General features: G+C 41.1%; 1 protein-coding gene across 5 annotated transcripts in view; it reads left to right on the forward strand.

The window, feature by feature from the left end:
- edil3b (EGF-like repeats and discoidin I-like domains 3b) overlaps positions 1–18510 on the forward strand; it is a 129411-nt gene extending 110901 nt beyond the window's left edge. For all 5 annotated transcript variants that reach the window (XM_072714130.1, XM_072714131.1, XM_023842841.2 and 2 more), the window contains one exon: positions 18351–18510. In XM_072714130.1, the coding sequence (XP_072570231.1) occupies positions 18351–18500 (150 nt within the window). In that variant the 3' untranslated portion in view covers positions 18501–18510. The remainder of the gene's footprint in view (positions 1–18350) is intronic.
- The last annotated feature ends 1188 nt before the right edge of the window (positions 18511–19698 follow it).

Consider the following 19698-nt stretch of genomic DNA (forward strand, 5'->3'; position numbering starts at 1 on the left):
GACTGGAATAGTTCCAGCGGGATGGCCAGGCAGGTGAGGTAACCGTGTTTCTCAGACAGATCTAGCAGTGCACCAGAAAATGGGAAAATTAAATGAAGACCGCAAGTCGTGTGCAAGTCGGCATCCAGGTACAAACGACTTCATATGTCATTTGACTTATGAGAAACTGGAATTTTAAATTTTAAAATAGCTAATTGTAAAGCACCAATAATCAAGTTTTCAATGCATTCTTATGGCATGTAAATAGGGATTAGCCAAGCATAGCTGCTATCATATAAGAACATAAGAACATAAGAACTATACAAACGAGAGGAGGCCATTCGGCCCATCGAACTCGCTTGGGGAGAACTTAACTAAAAGCTCAGAGTTGTTAAAATCTTATCTAGCTCTGATTTAAAGGAACCCAAGGATTAAGCTTGCACTATGTTATCAGGAAGACTATTCCATACTCTAACTACACGCTGTGTAAAGAAGTGCTTCCTTAAATCCAGTTTGAAATGTTCTCCCGCTAATTTCCACCTACAGTATGGCCACGAGTTCTTGTATTTGAACTAATGCTGAAGTAACTATTCGGTTGAACAGCATCCAAACCTGTTAGAATCTTATAGACCTGGATCATGTCCCCCCTCAGTCTCCTTTGCTTGAGGCTGAACAGATTTAGCTCAACTAACCTTTCCTCGTATGACATTCCTCTAAGACCAGGAATCATTCTTGTGGCCCTACGCTGCACCTTTTCTAAGGCCGCAATGTCCTTTTTAAGATATGGTGACCAAACCTGCACACAATATTCTAGGTGAGGTCTCACCAAGGAATTGTATAATCTTAGCATTACCTCCCTTGACTTAAACTCCACACACCTGGAGATATACCCCAACATCCTATTGGCCTTTTTTATTGCTTCCCCACACTGGCGAGAATGAGACATGGAAGCATCAACATACACACCAAGGTCTTTCTCATAATCAGCTACCTTTATTTCAGTAGGTCCCATAAAATACCCGTACTTTATATTTCTGCTACCTACATGGAGTACCTTACATTTGTCTATGTTAAATTTCATCTGCCAGGTATCGGCCCAGTCACTAATTAAATCAAGATCCCGCTGTAGCTGCTGAGCCGTATCATATGCATCTCTAAACGGTTCCCAAATGTTGCACATTTTTTTTCTTATTTTACCACATTCTGAAGTTACTTGTCATAATCTACATTCAGTCGTGGCTATTCCATGTGTTGCCTGGCAGATAGAGTATCAGCATGCAACGCAAATAAGTTCTGCAATATATGTTCTGCAATATCTGCATTCTGTGTGCATTTTCAACTTGATTCTTGGCAAATAATGCCCTGTGTTGTCCCAAAATCAATATTCTACTTAAGGAGAGATTAAAAATGTATGTAGTATGCATTTTGTATGCATTATTCATCACCTAATTTAAAGTTTAAAAAGATGGGGTTCAAAATGATGCAGTAGCTTGTTGCAATACAGATGCAACCGACACAGAATTAGTCTTTTTCCTTATTTACTTAATTCCCAAAATAGCAAATAAAATTTAAGCCCATTGATTCCTTAATGGATATTCCAGTTTTTTATCCAGGAAAAGTGCTGGTTTTTCTTATGTTTGAATTCATCCATCCATCTTCTAACTGCTTATCTGGGTCATAGGAAAGACATAAATCAATCCTATTACGGGCAACGTAAGGCACAGGGCTGGTCTGCACCCTGGATGGGATGCCAGTCCACATAGGGCACGGGGCTGGTCTGCACCCTGGATGGGATGCCAGTCCACATAGGGCACGGGGCTGGTCTGCACCCTGGATGGGATGACAGTCCGCATAGGGCACGGGGCTGGTCTGCACCCTGGATGGGATGCCAGTCCGCATAGGGCACGGGGCTGGTCTGCACCCTGGATGGGATGACAGTCCGCATAGGGCATGTGGCTGGTCTGCACCCTGGATGGGATGCCAGTCCGCATAGGGCACGGGGCTGGACTGCACCCTGGATGGGATGCCAGTCCGCATAGGGCACGGGGCTGGACTGCACCCTGGATGGGATGCCAGTCCGCATAGGGCACGGGGCTGGACTGCACCCTGGATGGGATGCCAGTCCGCATAGGGCACGGGGCTGGTCTGCACCCTGGATGGGATGCCAGTCCGCATAGGGCACGGGGCTGGTCTGCACCCTGGATGGGATGACAGTCCGCATAGGGCACGGGGCTGGTCTGCACCCTGGATGGGATGCCAGTCCGCATAGGGCACGGGGCTGGTCTGCACCCTGGATGGGATGCCAGTCCGCATAGGGCACGGGGCTGGTCTGCACCCTGGATGGGATGACAGTCCGCATAGGGCACGGGGCTGGTCTGCACCCTGGATGGGATGACAGTCCGCATAGGGCACGGGGCTGGACTGCACCCTGGATGGGATGCCAGTCCGCATAGGGCACGGGGCTGGTCTGCACCCTGGATGGGATGCCAGTCCGCATAGGGCACGGGGCTGGTCTGCACCCTGGATGGGATGCCAGTCCGCATAGGGCACGGGGCTGGTCTGCACCCTGGATGGGATGCCAGTCCAAGCAGGGTGCACACACTGACCTACACAATCATACACTCTGGCTAATTAAAGACTCCAGTCTGATTAGCTGCGTATCTTTGGAATTCTGTGCGATTTAGAGAAAACATGAAATGAGGCCAGCTTGCCACCACTAATGTTGTAAGGCAGTGTTTCCCAATCCGGTCCTTGGGGGCCCACAGCCGGTCCAGGTTATTGCTCCCTCCGAGCTCCCTGCATGTTTCCGCTACCAGTCCATAGACATGCAGTTAGACCAGTGTTTCCCAATCCGGTCCTCAGAGACCCACAGACAGTTCACGTTTTTGCTCCCTCCCAGGTCTCGGAATGTGGACTGTCTGACTGGGAGCTCAGAGGAATCAAAAGCGTGGACCGGTTATGGTTCTACGAGGATCGGATTAGAAAACACTGTTGTAAGGAAATACATATAGTAGTTCTCTCGTGTTTTTGTTTTGCAATAGAAGGTAAAATAATTAATAGTCATGCAAAATTTGCATGCCCTTCTTCCTCTGGGGCATTGGTGAGTTCCACAGATTTCAGTTGTAACAGGTCACCCCAGAACACACAGCATGGAGGTGGCCCAGTCGTGAACCTATTTCACTTCTGCTTCTGCCTTATTTTCATATCCCTTTCATCATCAGCTCTTTTAAATAATACAACGTGCAGCAAGTTAATATTGCTTCCCTGGCTTTGAATGCTCAGCTGAAAGCAAGCTCGTCGCTCAGGAGACATTATATCCGCAATGGGCTGTCACTTCCCAGGTCGCCTAGGAACAATGTCCCCTGCAATTGCGCTCTGCCGGCCACTGGTGCACCCGCTCCGTCTCTATCCCAAAATCGCTCGCTCTTTGAAGCCGTCACTACTGTGCGTATTGTAATAATGGAGAAACAGGCCTATTTTTTTTCATCAAGGGGCAGAGTGACTTTGAGGAAAAGGAGTAATGAGGTACAAGACTTTTTACATTGACTTGATACTTTGTAGCTCGACTTGTTCATGTGCCTTATTATACTCAATACTATAAAGAAAATAGGTTGGCACCACTGCATCCCGAACTCTAGTTCTTTGGCGTCTATAATAAACTTGAAGGAATTTTGTATCAATATCATACCTCGTATGTAAAGACTGTTGTCACAGGCACACGACTGTAGCAAATGAATTGTGGATAAAAGTAATTGATTTGGATTTAAATATGGGGTGATGCGTTATTGCTGGAATAATCAAGGGTTCTCCAAGACAATGGGTTTTAGACTTACGATTGCATCATTCTTAAGGCTCCACCTCCAGTGAGAATCGACTGGCCTTAAAATCCGTGCTGTTTGTGAGTCGCCTGTAGATGACGGTTTATGATTAATGGTGACCTTGAACTGCAGCCCCTTGTTGGGTTTGCCATTAATGTGCACATTCAGCAGGGATTTACAGTCATTTACATCATCCTCAGTGACATTCTGGCTATCTTGGGGGGGGGAGGAGGGTTTTATAGGAACATCAAATGAAAAATGCACAATGGCATTTGAGCTCGTTGAAAGCGGCAGTGGACAAAAAGCAAAGCCGGGATACCTTCATGGCTTCCTAAACATCTGGATAATTAAATCCGGGATACCTTCATGGCTTCCTAAACATCTGAATAATTAAATCCGGGATACCTTCATGGCTTCCTAAGACATCTGGATAATTAAAGCCGGGATACCTTCATGGCTTCCTAAGACATCTGGATAATTAAATCCCGCCTGTGTTCTCCTCCCAAGCCCCTTAGCTGTTTCTGTAATGGGCAACTTTGGTGGTCTCATTCAGGCTCTCGGTGGCAGAGGTTCTGTGGGTCAGCCGGGTAGGATTCTGTTGTGAGAAAGGCGCAACCCACTCGGCCGTCAAGCTAATGTCGAGTCATGCAGGTTCAGTGTGGGGGGAGGAAGGAGGGGGCTTTTGAGGCACAATGAGATGCCATGAATACCTCCCCAGAACATCTCATTCATTCAGCCCTGTGTTCTGAGTTCAGAAGGCAAAAATGGATTAGAAATGCAGGGACTTTGTGTTATAAGGAAACCAAAGCACGTGGGTCTCAGGCCTATATGCTGACTCAGGGTGCAGATAAAAAATGAATATATTGGGGAAGGGGGTCTGATGTCCATCTAATCCCTGCCCCTCCCACACTGACCAACCTGTACAATGTGTAGAAGCACTGGACGGATCAGCTGGAAACGTGAAGGGCAGTAAATGTGCTTTTGCTGAATTTTCTGAGTCCTGTCTTGACGTGTAACTGTGGAACCATCAATTAGGTGGTCACCAATATATTGTATATGTCTCAAAGCCCATGCCTTAAAATATTATTTATTTTGTTAATATTTTTATGTCTAAAAATTTATTTTTTTTCTGTCTTCTCAATTTGATATTCCAAGCCCTCAATTTAGTTTAATTAAATTTAATGTTTTTGTTATTTGTCTTCTTGCTGTATCAGGATGGGTTGTGATTTGCTTCATAGTGTCAGGCCATGTGATTGACCCCCCCCAGCAAATGACATTGACGTGGACTTGGTGATATTATATTAATAGACAGAAAGATTCATTCACCAACCATTTTACAAATGTATCACAATCATGTCAGGTATTTACAGAAGAGCTTGCAAATTCCTTGCAAATATGAATGTAACATGTCATTGTAATACAGATCTAAGTCTGATTGTAAGCAAATCATTTTATTTACTTATATATTATCAAGTGGTTACTAACAGTTTAATAGTCAAGGAGCAGACTTTAAACTGTACTGCTACCAAATGTACTATATATATTTCTTTCTTCTCTATTCATTCAATTGAACTTATATACCTATGAGAAATACAGCAGGTGTCCTCCTAGGATTCAAAACCAAAACAGGTCATACCTGGTAGTAAATATTATTACTTTAAAGAAAACAGATATGCTGTGAGGTTTGTTCCTCTCCTGAAATATTGCTTGTGGACGTCAGGTTTGACAGGTTCTGTTGTGCAGTAGCTTTTTCTAATAGATGCTGCTATATTGGGTTCCTGTCCATTCAGCTCTGCAGTCAGAATGCAGTAGCGAGTTTATTGTTCTGCGTTTTGGTTTGCTATCTCTGCGTCTTTGTTTAGAGCTCCTGACAGACAGAGAGGAACACAGATGACAGTGATATATGACCATACCAGGGAATTTGTCCAAAATACAATTTGAATATAGAAAATAAAATATGCTGATCTATTTCCTTTTAAATGTTAAAATGAAAGATTATATCAAACTGCCATTATCCTTTGTCTCTTTAAAAATTAATGAGAACTGTATCAGAACTGCAATCTGTACCTTGCTAATATGAAGACGTTCCAAAAAAAGAAGCACATTAATCCTCCTGCACTCTCTAGTCTCTTCCATGCAGCCTCAGTGTTGAGTGTTCAGCTGCAGGGACAGTAGGTGCAGAATTGCATAAAAAGGACCGCATTAGACTCTAGATGCATGCTTCTATTTTTTTGTTTGCTTGTTTGTTTGTGTGATTACACGTGTCCTGGCTGTAATTCCCTCGATCTGCTTGCAGATAGATTTATATTAAAAGGGGTCAAATTCAGAACTCCCTCCCACTGTGGCAGAAGAAGCCACAGAAGAAGGTTATGTTAGTAATGCTCGTGAACAGGGGATGAGATGGAGTGCTGTGGTAAACGACCTGGGGCCTCGCTCATCAAAGTTTTGCGTAAATGTCGTCATGAAAAAATGCGTACGCATAAAAAGAAAAAAAAATGTGTATATACAAGAATATTCAGATTTATCATACCTGGTATATGCACAAATATATGTCCCCACCAATTTCCCCTTGATAAACTTGGAAACTATCTTGCAAATGTGCATACGTGCACAAAGCTCAGACCCTGCCTAGTTATTACCCACAGGTCAGGTCAGGTTGGGGAGCCACACCCACTACATGACAAAACACCACGGGCTCCCGTTTGGCGACCCCCCAGGCCGACATGTGGTCCAGTCCCACCCTCCGGAAATGGCCGTCTGGGCGTCCCCTTGGCCTGGCCTGGTCGGGCTGCTCAGGTCCTCAGCAGTAAGGATCCTGCAAGCTGGATCACCCTTTGGGAATCACGTCACATATCCATAGTGCCGTAACTGACGCTCCATCACAATGCAGGTAATGTGCCTCATTCAGGACTCCCTGAACAACCGCTCATTCGGCACAAAGTCAAACCAGCGGTACCCATGGATTCTCCGAAGAGACACAGTACCGAAGGAGTCCAGTCTTTGTCTCAGGTCATTGGATAGCGTTCATGTCTGACAGCGATACAGCAAGACAGGGAGCAAGAGGACTCTATAGACTTGGACCTCTTACAAAGATATCGGAAGCACCACACACCCCACTCCAGCGCCCTCAGAACCCCCCATACTCTCCCATTCCATCTACTGACTTCATAGGAAGAGTCACCAGAGACATGGATGTCTCTGCCGAGGTAAGTGAACATCTCTACACGGTCAACATTCTCTCTGCAGACAGACTCACTGCTGATGGCTGTGCCCAAGAGGTCATTAAAGGCCTGGATCTTGGTTTTTATCCAGGACACTCACATGCCCAGACACTCAGACTCCTCGCTCAGTCTCTCGAGAGCCCAGATCACAGCCTCCATTGACTCCGTGAAGATCACAGCATCGTCTGCAAAGTCAAGATCAGTGAATCTTTTTTCACCAACAGATGCCCCACAGCCGCTGGACCCCACAACCCGGCCCAACACCCAGTCCATGCAAGCATTGAACAGAGTAGGAGCCCACAAATAACAATAAATGGTCAATACAAAGAAATTGCATGCTTATATAATATGCAAATCAAGTCTTTCTGCTTACAAAGTCCGACGATAGCGACTGTACATAAAAAACCAAGAAGAGGAATTTTGAGTAATGCAAGGCAGAGGCATGACGAAATATTATATTAGGGGTCGTGTTCACACGCACCGCACTTAAAGCGAAAAAGAAGCCGCAGCTATGCAAGAAGTATAATCAATTCGTCAATCAAGAAAAGTGGGTTACGCCCCCAATGATTTTGGTAACATGCAAGGCATGGTCTATTTCATTTACATTGTGAAACTAATAGAAATCTGCAAAAACCCTTTTATTTTGAAAATGGCAGTAGCTTTGATTGTTCTCATGACCAATAGAATCTGTTGACAAAAAACAAAATGTTACAGTGAAGCACAGTGTTTCAGTTTTGTGCAGGGCATCTGACATTAACCTTATTAGGTATAATAAAATGATGTAATGTATAGCTCTGATTTTACGATCCCTCAACCATTTTCCCCAAATAGACACTACCATTGCAGTTTTAAGATCAAATAACGCAAAACTAGATAAAATGTTTTTAAATCTTTCTTTACTTAAATCTTTACTGCAAGTAACTCACAACAGACAATCAGTTAGTATAAGATGTATGTTCATTTCTTCAGTTGTTTTGAATTTTCAATTATTTTACTCCATAGCCGATTAACTACAATGGAGGCAAAAAAGTTCATTTTGGCAATAAAATAATGCAAGTCAAACTGATTTAAAAAAAAAACAGAGAAAATTGATGTGTCAGAGTAATGAGGAGCATCTCAAGGTCCAGCAGGAGGATGAAGTACCTCAAGACCACGTCGTCTTTGTGTACAGACAGGCCCCGGGTTAAGAACATCCGGCACATGGACAGATTGTGCTTTCAAAAGGACTGCTGTAAAGCCTATAAAAAATTTGGGGTAATTACAATGGTTTGCAATAACGAATGTGCAAACTGAAGCTCGTGGATTCATTGCATGGCTTTGGTGGTTCATCATCTCGTTGTACAGTATAATATTTTGTACTGAATTATTTTTCTGGCCTGCAACAAATGTGCAACTGGTTTGTATCCAGTGGACACTGCATATAAATGCACTGTGGCTTAGGGTTGCGACTACTTCCTTTGAACCTTTTTTTTACTCATTTTAATTGAAAGAACATATTTTTTAATCAATTAGTCATTTAGCCTAATTGATTTGTCTACTAGGCATGTTAACGAGGCAGATGGAGAAGATGGTGGCGCAGGAGGTAGTGCTATCATTCGGCAACTGGAGGGTTGCAGGTTCGAGCCCTGGTTCCTCCTGTCCCCATCAAAGTGTCCTTGAGCAAGACACTGAACCCCAAATTGCTCCCGGTGAGCTGGTTGGCACCTTGCATGTGTGAATGTGTGTGTGGATGGTGAATGTGAGGCATGAGTTGTAAAGCGCTTTGAGTAGTCGTTGGAGTAGAAAAGTGCTATATAAATACAGTCCATTTACCATGTTAATATATATTTCTATATTCTGTGTTATATTACTCATATAATTCTGATATAATTATATGAATTCCTCAAATGCATTTTGAATTGTAACATTTACTTCCAAATGTATAATACATTTTTAGAAAGTTTTGTTACACATTCGACTTCCTAAAAACTGCAGTATTGCGTTTGGTCATAAAGAGGTGCGTGACTTAATGCAGCCCTCCAGAGCACGTAATGGAAAATGCATTTTAAGGTGATTTAAGGTGATTTAAGGTGTCCTTTCTTGCAATGTCAGTGCAGGCGATTGCCCCGATTACATTTCTGACTTATTTTTGTATATATACAACTTTGATGGAGGACTCCTCTGAGCCCAACAATCCCCTGAGCTGAAGCCTTATACAGCTGGTAGGTCCTATATAGTTGGATAGGAGAGTAAGAGCATGGTAGCCAACTTGTGCCGAGAACTTATGAAAAGTTCTTCAGGACTGTTTTGAATCATTCCAGATACCTACATCTGGAAGCTGGTTGAAGTATTGCCAAGAATCTGTAATGCTGTCATTGAAGCATTGAAGAGTTTAAAATTTGAAAATAATTAGAGATGTTGAATACTTCTCTTAGCAATATTTGATATGACAAATGCTTTAAAAGCAGGTGTCCAGACCTTTTTCTCTTTCTCAGTAGAGAAGCATGATATAACGTTAAATATAAAAGAACCAAATAACTGTCAACTCATTTTATTGTTCTCTTGTTCCGCAATTTTTTCATGTTAATCCATCGTCAGACCTTTAAATAATAAACAAATAAAACATTCACAAGGTATAGTGGTTAAAAACTGGCTTTAATGGTTGAGCAGTGTTAAAATTAAAGGTGTCCTATTCATTTTATTTACCTCTTCTAGAGGATTATATAATATTAGTTTATTAGTTTCATTGCAAAGTGATTGCTAAAGGGTTACTATGCTGAATCGGAACATTTACTACTGTGACCTCATTCTCTAGTCACTTTCACAATGGTAGTTTTTAACCATGCCAATTGCCCTGTGCATATTTAATTAATGTAAGAAATTAGAAGGAATTTCTTTTATGTGTAGATGTGTAGATGAAGTGTACCAGTGCTTGGTGTTCGGCAACATTTCAGTTACAGGCTTTGTCTTTGTTGTCCCTTTGTAAGACTGAGAACAAAGCTAGATGGAATGTGCAGTTCTGAGAAAAGTAAGAAAAGGTTTGACAGTTCCCATCATTAAAGTGACATCAGTCACACAGCTGTGTCCTCTTGGCACTGTAGCGAGCTTTTGAAGAAATGATAAACAGAAAGCAAAGGTCTCTGATGTATTTCTAACTATCTTTGTCTTGGGTGGGTGGGTAGAGGGGGTTTATAACTTAGTCACTTTGGCCTTATCTCAACACATGTTAATGTATTGGACACAAAAATCAGTACTGTAGAAGCATACATGAAAAATAATGTGAGTTTTGGGCTCAAACAATGTAATAATTAAAGTTTCAACAGTTTTTTACTTCTAAGGTTCCACCTAGAAAAATGTGATGAGTAATTCTGATTTTGTATTCATATAAAACTTTATTAATAAAATATCAGTTGAAAATAGGGTTCCTCCGATTTGCGTTGGACTGCATTACACCAAGTTGTTATTGATTATTTTCAGATGACTGCACACCTTTTTATGGTGTATCCCTTACATATCACATTACCCGAATATTCATATAATCGATAGTGACAGCCCTGCACTCTTGCTCAATACCTCTTTGAAGGGTACAATAGCAAACCCTACTGCGACCTGAACTCTCTTCTTGGGGCCACAGATACCATAGAGGTAGAACCTGGCGTTTAGTGTGCATTTGAAAGTCATTCTTCTGAATTTCTCCAAAATGACTCTTACTGCTTTCCTCTTTGGTTTGCTGTTATCACTGCTCGCTTTCTTAGGGGCCATGATTACCGTATCACTTAAAGTACTGTAGATAAAGCACAAAAAATTCACATCAAACACAGAACACGGCTTTTGCACGTCAAACTTGGTCGATTCATAGGCATAAGCATCCCCGTAGGTCTGTTTGCCTTTGCTTCACCCCATCAGAGACGCGTCTCGAGGTCTGTTTTGTTTTGTCGTGTTCCGAGTTTTCGGTCGATTTGTGGTTAGATTTTTCTCGACCAAGCCATGCAAGGTCTGCATTGGTAAAGTTGAACAGGTCTCAACCCATACAGGTTTTAGCAGGAACGGTCAACTCCCAAGATTTAGGTCGAGGTACAAATCGAAGAAAAATTGACAGACCCATTCAATTTCCAAGTTCGTCAAGTTAAAAGGTGAATTATTGTATACAGCTTAAGAATGTAACTTTTGGAGAAAAGCAACCACCAAGCAAATAAATGCCAGTGCTGCTGCAGCTATTCAGTGCATGACACCTGCACTGCTAAACAAAGTACCTGAGATTCACTGCAATGCTGAGAAAACTCAGATGGCAGTAACTAAAGACAGGTGTAAAATTTCATTACCGCCCCTCCCCCACCCCCCATCCACCATCATTTGCACACCGAGTGACTTCCTTCCAAGGCTTTCAGCACCTCATCCGGCGTGATGCTGTTTCATAGCCCACTCTGATGTGAGCATCATAGGCTGGCTGTGCCACTGTAGCTCACTCCCTGGCCGCATCACTCTTCCTGACCAGTCGTGTTGACATACCCAGCTTCCACCACCGGTTAGATCAAAGCCAAATAGGATACCTATCATGCTTTGCAGCCAGCGGAAGTGTATTTTTCCCTGATCCATTCTGCACTAGCTCCTCTCATGGCCTGTCACATGACATTCCTTTGACCCCCCTCTCCTGTCTCTTGTTGCTAAGGCTGAATGCCGTTTTTTTTTGTTACTTATTTGAAAAAGTGGCCCCACTATCTATCTCTCTCTCTCTCTCTTGCCTTGCCTCCTTTCAGTCTCAAGCTACATGCTCTCCACAGCTTTGGGGCACCCTCTGCATGGCTAAAAATAATAGTATGGCTCTCTGATACTGTGGTGCTGTACCTAGTAATTAGGAAGATGGATCCTTGTTCTCCGTTTAACAGTGAGACTTTGCTCATTGTAGATTCCTGCTCCTCGATGGAGGGTAAGAAAATGGGGACAAATGCAAGGTGAAAATTCATTAGAGGAAATATATTGCCAATAGAAAAGTTATAAGTCACATATTTTTGTGTCTTGCCTATTGTCCCTGTGAAACTTCGATTGCATTACATATATTACTTAAATTAATATATGTATATTATTGCTATGCATGTCAAGTAGTATTACAACCAAGTGAAGTTTTCAACATTGAATTATTTTCCAAATTTTAGACTCCTCAAATAGCACCCTTTGGCTTTGATGACTCTTGCCACTCGTTTAACCAGTTATAGCAACCTGGGACGCTTCTCCACCAGTCCCAATGGAGTTTCCACATGTTATTGCCTGAAATTGGGTACCTTGTTCTTTCTTTTCAACCCAACTCATCCGAAACTAGTTCTACAGGGTTTAGGTTCTGTTATTGTAGAGGCCAGACGCAGCACTCCATCTCTTTCCTTGTTCACAAAAGATAATACAGTATTTACATGACCTCGAGGTGTGTGTGTGTGTGTGTGTGTGTGTATATACATATATATATATATATATATATATATAGAGAGAGAGAGAGAGAGAGAGAGAGAGAGAGAGATACACATATTATATGGACCAAACTATTACGACACCTGGCCATTACACCTACAGGAACTTTTATGACGTCCCATTCTAAATCCATAGGCATCAATATAGAGCTGTTCCCCCCTTTGTTGCTTTAACAGCTGCCATTCTTCTGGGGAGGCTTTCCACAAGAATTTGGAGAGTGTCTGTGGAAATTTTTGCCCACTCATCCAGAATTTTGTGAATTTGTGATGTCAGGCACTGATGTTGGACACGAAGGCCTGGCCTGCAATCTCCGTTCTTTTTCATCGCAAAGGTGTTCGCTGGGGTTGAGATCAGTGCTCTGTGTGGGCCAGTCAAGTTCTTCGACACCAAACTCACCCAACCATGTCTTTATGGACCTTGTTTTGTGCACTTGGGCATAGTCATGCTGGCACAGAAAAGGGCCTTCCACAAACTGTTCCCACAACACTGGAAGCATAGAATTGTCCAAAAGATCTTGTATGCTGAAGCATTAAGGGTTCCCTACACTGGAACTAAGGGGCCCAGCCCAACCCCTGAAAAACAACCCCATACCATTATCCCTCCTCCACCAAACTTCACAGTTGGTACAATGCGATCAGGCAGGTAATGTTTTCCTGGCATCCACCAAACCCAGACTCGTCCATCAGACTGTTAGACAGATCTGATTCATCACTCCACAGAACACGTTTCCACTGCTCCAGAGTCCAGTGGTGGCGTGCTTTCCACCACTCCATCCAACACTTTGCATTGCACTTGGTGATGTGAGGTTCTAGGAGGGAAGAAATTTCACTAACAGACTTATTGCAAAGGTGGCTTCCTATGACGGGACCACGCTTGAATTCATTGAGGTCTTCAGAACAACCCATTCTTTCCCAAATGTCTGTAAACTTGACTGCATACTGTAGCTATGTACTTGATGATATACACTAGGGGTGTAACAATACATCGATTTGTATCGATATATCGATTCAACGGCAAACGATCCGATGCATCGATGTGACCGCATAAATATCGATACATGCGTTTTTATTTTCTGGCCTGTTACAGTATTGTTTTCATGATCCACTCCGACATATACATGGTCTACAGGGGTGCCCAATACGTCGATCGCGGTCTACTGGTCGATTGCAAAGGTAGTGTGGGTAGATCGTATGGCATAAAAAATAGAGGTTGGATGACGTGTTCAACCGCGCCAGCTGCTGCAAATCTCTAGCAAGCTACCGAGTCACCTAGTTAGCCTCCAATTTATTTCTACTATACTTAAGAAAGGGTATAAAAATGAATGGGGGAGCTGGACCAAGTAAGAAGCCAAAAACCTACCACTTCCATACGGAATGGGAGGAGGACTTTTTTCACAATGTCATATTTGAAGTGCGTTTGCCTCATCTGTCAGTCTACCGTTGCTATTCCGAAGAAGGGAAATGTGGAGCGGCATTTTCAGATTGTTAAAAACTACGAAATTAACTTCCCTCCGAAAAGCTGAGAAATAGAAAGGTGAAGGAACTTAAAATCCCAGTTCAATTCAAAAAAACTTTATTTATCCCAAAGGGAAATTAATAATAATAATAGTAATAATACTCAAAGAATACTCAATATTTTTACACATAAATATATGTTTTACATTTTTATAGTAGGTAGATCATTCTGACTTGGTCATTCATAAGTAGCTCACAAGCTAGCGTACCTTCAGAGCGTGTGTTTAGTACGACATGTGACATAGGACGCTATGCTCAGAGCACACAATCTCCTGAACACGTTGACCATTTAATTTTTCTTTAAAAAAACCTCTCAGAGAAGAATACTGACATACTTGTTTCACCGCAGAAGTCAGTCATGTTGATCTTCCTCATTCTACATGTCTGTCCATGCAGTGTTTTTTATTTGACTTTATTGCACTTTATTTTACTTGTTATCGTTATATCCCAGCGTAGGGCGAGCGAGCAGGGAACGACGAATCAGGATCAGGCAGACGGAAATCCAACAAATGAGGAGGGGGGGTGGTTTATTTCAAGACTCTGACGTGGACTTAAATACACAGGACTAGACGAAACAATAAGAAACAGCTGGGAACAATCAGGATTGCACGCGAAGTTAATGAGGGGCGCAGAACAGGGTCATACGAGCAGGTCATGACAGTTATGGACATACTTTTTGTTACACTTTTGTATTTGTCTGGAGAAGACTTATCAGAATAAAAGATATTCACCATGTTAATCTACATCCATCCAAAGTTTTTATTTTTTACCTTATTGCACTTTATTTTGCTTGAATTATGGGACATACTTGACTACACTAGATTTTGTTTACAGTTCCAAATAAAATATGATAAAATGCTAATTATATTAGCCTTTTTTTATTCATTGAAATCACACACACACTGTGGCCTCACACCTCTGTGACTGGGGTTTGAGTCTCCATCATGGCTCTGGAAGCTACGTACCTTGCATCTATACCTTCTGGGATAGGCAGTAGACCTCCACAACCTTGTGTAGGACAAGCGGGTGCAGAAAATGGATGATGCCTTGTGCATGTGTGTGTGTGTGTGTGTGTGTGTGTGTGTGTGTGTGTGTGTGTGTGTGTGTGTGTGTGTGTGTGTGTGTGTATGTAGACTCGCATAGTGATTTTATATTTCATTCAGAGTAGAGGTGAAAGACACAGACACACACACACTTGCATGTAGATCATCTGTCTTTGCGAGGATCATCAGTCAGTTTTACACTAAATCACTGCTGGAAAGAGTGATAGAAGCTAACTGGCTATGATAGAAGTGCTACCTGGGGGTACAGTCTAATTTAATGTGTTTTTTAAACACACAAGAAAATTCAGTGATCTGTTCTGTTACAAAGCTTCAACTGAAAAGTACAAATGAGGGCCGCAGGCTACACTGTGTGGTTTTTATTACACTGAAGTGCAGGGAGGTTAAAACAGAGCGGCATCAATACAAGAATATCATTTTGCGTCTGAAGACTACAAATAAAGAGCAACAAAAACAATCTCATTAACAGATACCGTTCTAGTCGAACACCATGCAGTCATACATTTCCCGTGACCATTTACCCAACCAGTCTCAAGTCTCATCTACCAATCCCGGAAGACTCTTTCATTCAATCACCAACTGGCACTGATTCACCTGAACAGAACGTGTTAAGGGAGCAAGCAAACACGCAGCAGGTGCTGGATTTTGTGCAGGATATTCAGAAAGTGCTCCAAAACCAGTGCATATACAGTAAACTTCAGATAGAATCGGAACTGCTCAAAGAACTGGCCTTGAAGCTGCAATGAGGCAAAATCTAACCCAATTGCCTAGCTATTAGAAAGCAATAATACAGTGTTAAAAACACAAATAAATAAAATGAAAACTATTTACCTAGCTTTCAAACAGCTGTTCAAATTACTGCAGAATATTCAGCTTTATAAAGGAGGATTGTAAATGATTAGCATGTGATCAACAGACAATCATGAAGAATAACCAAAGCATTATATACTCAAATACTATAAATCTAAACTGTATGCAGAGTGGTGGAGTTAGCATAAATGCATGCATCCATCCATCCAAGCCTACGGTAACATAAATAAGCCCAAAAAAGGATAAATCACAAAAAACACGTAGTAAATAAAATACTGTGTTGAGGTTTCACTTTAAAGAACACCCAAGTTGGAACAGATTTTATCATACAACCAAAGAATTTGCATATAAATACACCCAGGTGAGTGTAAAGCACATCCAGATGAGCACCAATAGAGCAGTGGATTGTAACAAGTTTAGAAAACATTCAAGTTTGATAGAGTTCCCACTTGCAGGATTGGTAATAATTCCAGAAAGCTGTGGTTGTAACCATCTTATTTACTTTGTTTGCACACTGTTAGATTCATAGAATGCAAAATGTCTTGAAGCAAATAAAAATAAAGCAAATGTTGCAAATTACGATTTTTTTAACCCTATGCATGCCTCCATCTAGTAGTTCTTAAAAAAACTAAACAAACCATGAAACATCAACTTCTTCGTGAGATGCTAGCTGATTTTTTTTATTCTAGCTCTAGATTCTGGGCTTCTGTACAACATCACAACCTAAACTTTCATGCTGTGTAAAACCATCCATACATCCATTTTTCACCGCTTATCTGGGGTCGGGTCGTGGGGGCCGCAGTGTAAGCAGGGATGCCCAGACCTCCCTCTCACCAGCCACCTCCTCCAGCTCCTCCGGGGGAATCCCAAGGCGCTCCCGGGCCGGCCCAGAGATGTAATCTCTCCAGCAAGGCCTGGGTCTGCCCCGGGGCCTCCTCCAGTAAGGAATGTTGTATGTCTCAATTATGGATTATGTTCCCACTATTCACCCATTTGGGCAAAAAAATTCTGCATGCATTAACACGATCAAAGAAATACTAACGATTATAATATTTCCAGACCTAACAATATATAGAATAAGTGGTTACAGAAAATGGATGGATGGATGGATTTTGTCTGTGTGTGTGTGTTTATATATATATATATATATATATATATATATAGCATTTATATTTGTTAAGTATATATGTGTAAATGTATATATATAATATATACTATTTTAGTCTGACCATAAATTTTAGGTTTTGCATTATTCCCCAAAGCAGTTATATAAATATCAGTATATACATTTTTTATATAAGATCAACCTTAATCTGTCAAAATATTGTATTCCTTGAAGTAAACTTTAGAACAGGGTCCAGGGTAGTGAAATAGTGTTTCTCCACACATCTTTTCGTCTGGAATGAAGATAAATCAAAAATCAAGTAACATTCTGACTTCAAAGACAAACCACAGACCAAGAACTAGATGTTTCTTTGCTGTTGAGTGTGAAGGGAGTGAAGCCCTTTCTAACCGTGGTTTATATATTTTATTTATAAATGAGATTTACAGTAGCATTCCACACATACCAAGATTCCGTATGTTGTTCCTTCTTTCTAATACCGATATTCCTGAAATATTCAGCTATATTGCAGGCTACAAGTGAAAATCTGGAAGTCAGTGTTTCTAAAATGTTTCACATGACTGACTTGCAAAGCCCCAGTTGAATTACATGTTGTTTTGTAGGATGTGAGTCCATGGATTTAAAAATGTCCTTTAACAATGCATGAGGGGAGTTTTCTTCCTTAGCTCTGCCATCCTGGATGACTTTGGTGTGTGAGTAGTTCTGTCACTTCTCTGGTTTATCATAACCCCTTCCATTAGATATTGATGACTGTCCTGATGGTCTTTAACAGCAGAGATGGGAAAACAGTATTACATCCTTTCGCACCTTTCAGTTATCATTTCAGTCAGAAAGTGGTCTCATTCATAGAACTTTTCTTAAGTAATAAAATAAGTGAAGGAAAATCTTTTTCAGCCGGCATAATCTCAAAACAAAACAGTCAATAAAAGATGATGTCCTTAATTTACTTTATGTTACAGTATAAAACTATTGTTGCATATATGTAGGTTTATAACAACATTCAGCAGACTATGTAAAATATTGCGAGGAGTCGTGCTGGGGGAGGTGCTGGTTTGCATTGGTGTGAATTTTTTACGCTCCTGTACTGTACCTGCATATTTCCACACTCTTCAGAGCCCCGGCTGCAATTGCATCGGCAAACTGGGACAAACAGAAGAAAAAATGGCTGACGAAGGAAAGTTTGATGTGCTGTGCTCTGTAAAAAAAGAACAAAAGAGAGAAGAGAATTTCTGCATGGAAAACAGTTTTTAGTGAATGGATTTCAACTGATTACATTGTTCTTATCGTGTAGCATATCAGCCTGTGTGTGGTTTTGGGTTAGGGTCTGAGAAATGCAAATTCTCTGCATTTTGGTTTTACCTTCTGTGCCCTGTTATCTTTCACAGATTTTCCAAGGAAACTTCGACAACGAGACGCATAGAAAGAATGTGATCGAGCCGCTCATCTACGCCCGCTTCCTGCGGATTCTTCCGTGGTCGTGGTATGGGCGGATCACCTTGCGGGTCGAGTTGCTGGGATGCACGGAAGAAGACTAAACAACTCCCCCCCCCCCCCCCCCCACACACGCACCCCCCCAACCCATCCCTGTGGTGTACTGGAATATCAAATATTGAATATCAATCCAGTATCTTAACATAAACTTTGTGAAACCTGTAAAAATAATATATTTACACTGGGTTTTTAAGAACAAGTGTCATGGCTCACAGGAGTTTGTGTTTTGTATAATGATCTAAATCTGTTCTGGGCAAGATTTTTTTTGTTGAAATTGTCTTTTATGATTTTTACGATATCGCTTGCCCATGTGTTTTGCTTCGTCTATGGAATGTTTTTTGTTTTGAGAAATTTTTTCACACTGTGGTACACGCATTATCATAGCTACAGTGCTGTTATTATTATTATTTATTTATTTATTTATTTTTTAATGGGAAAAAACAGACCCTTTCTAATATGCCTCTTTTGGGTGTATAACCTTTGACTGTTGTTCAAAACAAATAAATAAATAACAACTGTTTAAATACTGTCAGAAAAAATGTAACCACTAACAATTTAATGTATGATCAGTTTATGTTTTTTATTTGACACTGAACAAACATAAATGTCTGGGGTTTAAGGAAGAATCATTGTAAGATATTTTAAGACAATTTAAATTATAAATTAAATTGCATGCCATACAGTTTACGGTAATAAATGCATATAAACAAGACATAAATCAGTTTACCATTTATTTTATTGCAGTATTATCGTTTAAGGATAAACTTGTGTGGATTTCCCTTGTTTCTGATTATTACTGTAAAAGTTTCACCGAATTTACCCACCGATTCATTTAATGAACAATGGATTGAAAAAAAATGGGGTACTGACAGGAATGGATCTTATTTCTCACATATTGTTATCTTTATTTTTAAATTTATTTATTTCACAATCTTTTTCTTTGTATTCCCATTTTCTGACTGCACTTTATTCTTCTTGGAAAATCACTCTGTGTTATGCCCTGAAATTCTTTATCAACTATATAAATGTAACTTGTCCTTTAAACTGTCTTTGTGGATCCAAAATGTTGTGCTGAGCAGAAAATTACACACCCTTTGCCCAGAGTCACAAATCAGAACAGCAACAGGAAACCATCTGTTGCTGTAGGCAATTAAAATTAAAAGTAGGATTCCAGTTAACGGCATTATAATTTATGATTGTATGATTCTATTACATGAACCAACTATCTCGTAATACTGAAAA

Source organism: Paramormyrops kingsleyae, chromosome 7 (assembly GCF_048594095.1).
Source record: "Paramormyrops kingsleyae isolate MSU_618 chromosome 7, PKINGS_0.4, whole genome shotgun sequence".
NCBI classification, from domain to species: Eukaryota; Metazoa; Chordata; class Actinopteri; order Osteoglossiformes; family Mormyridae; genus Paramormyrops; species Paramormyrops kingsleyae.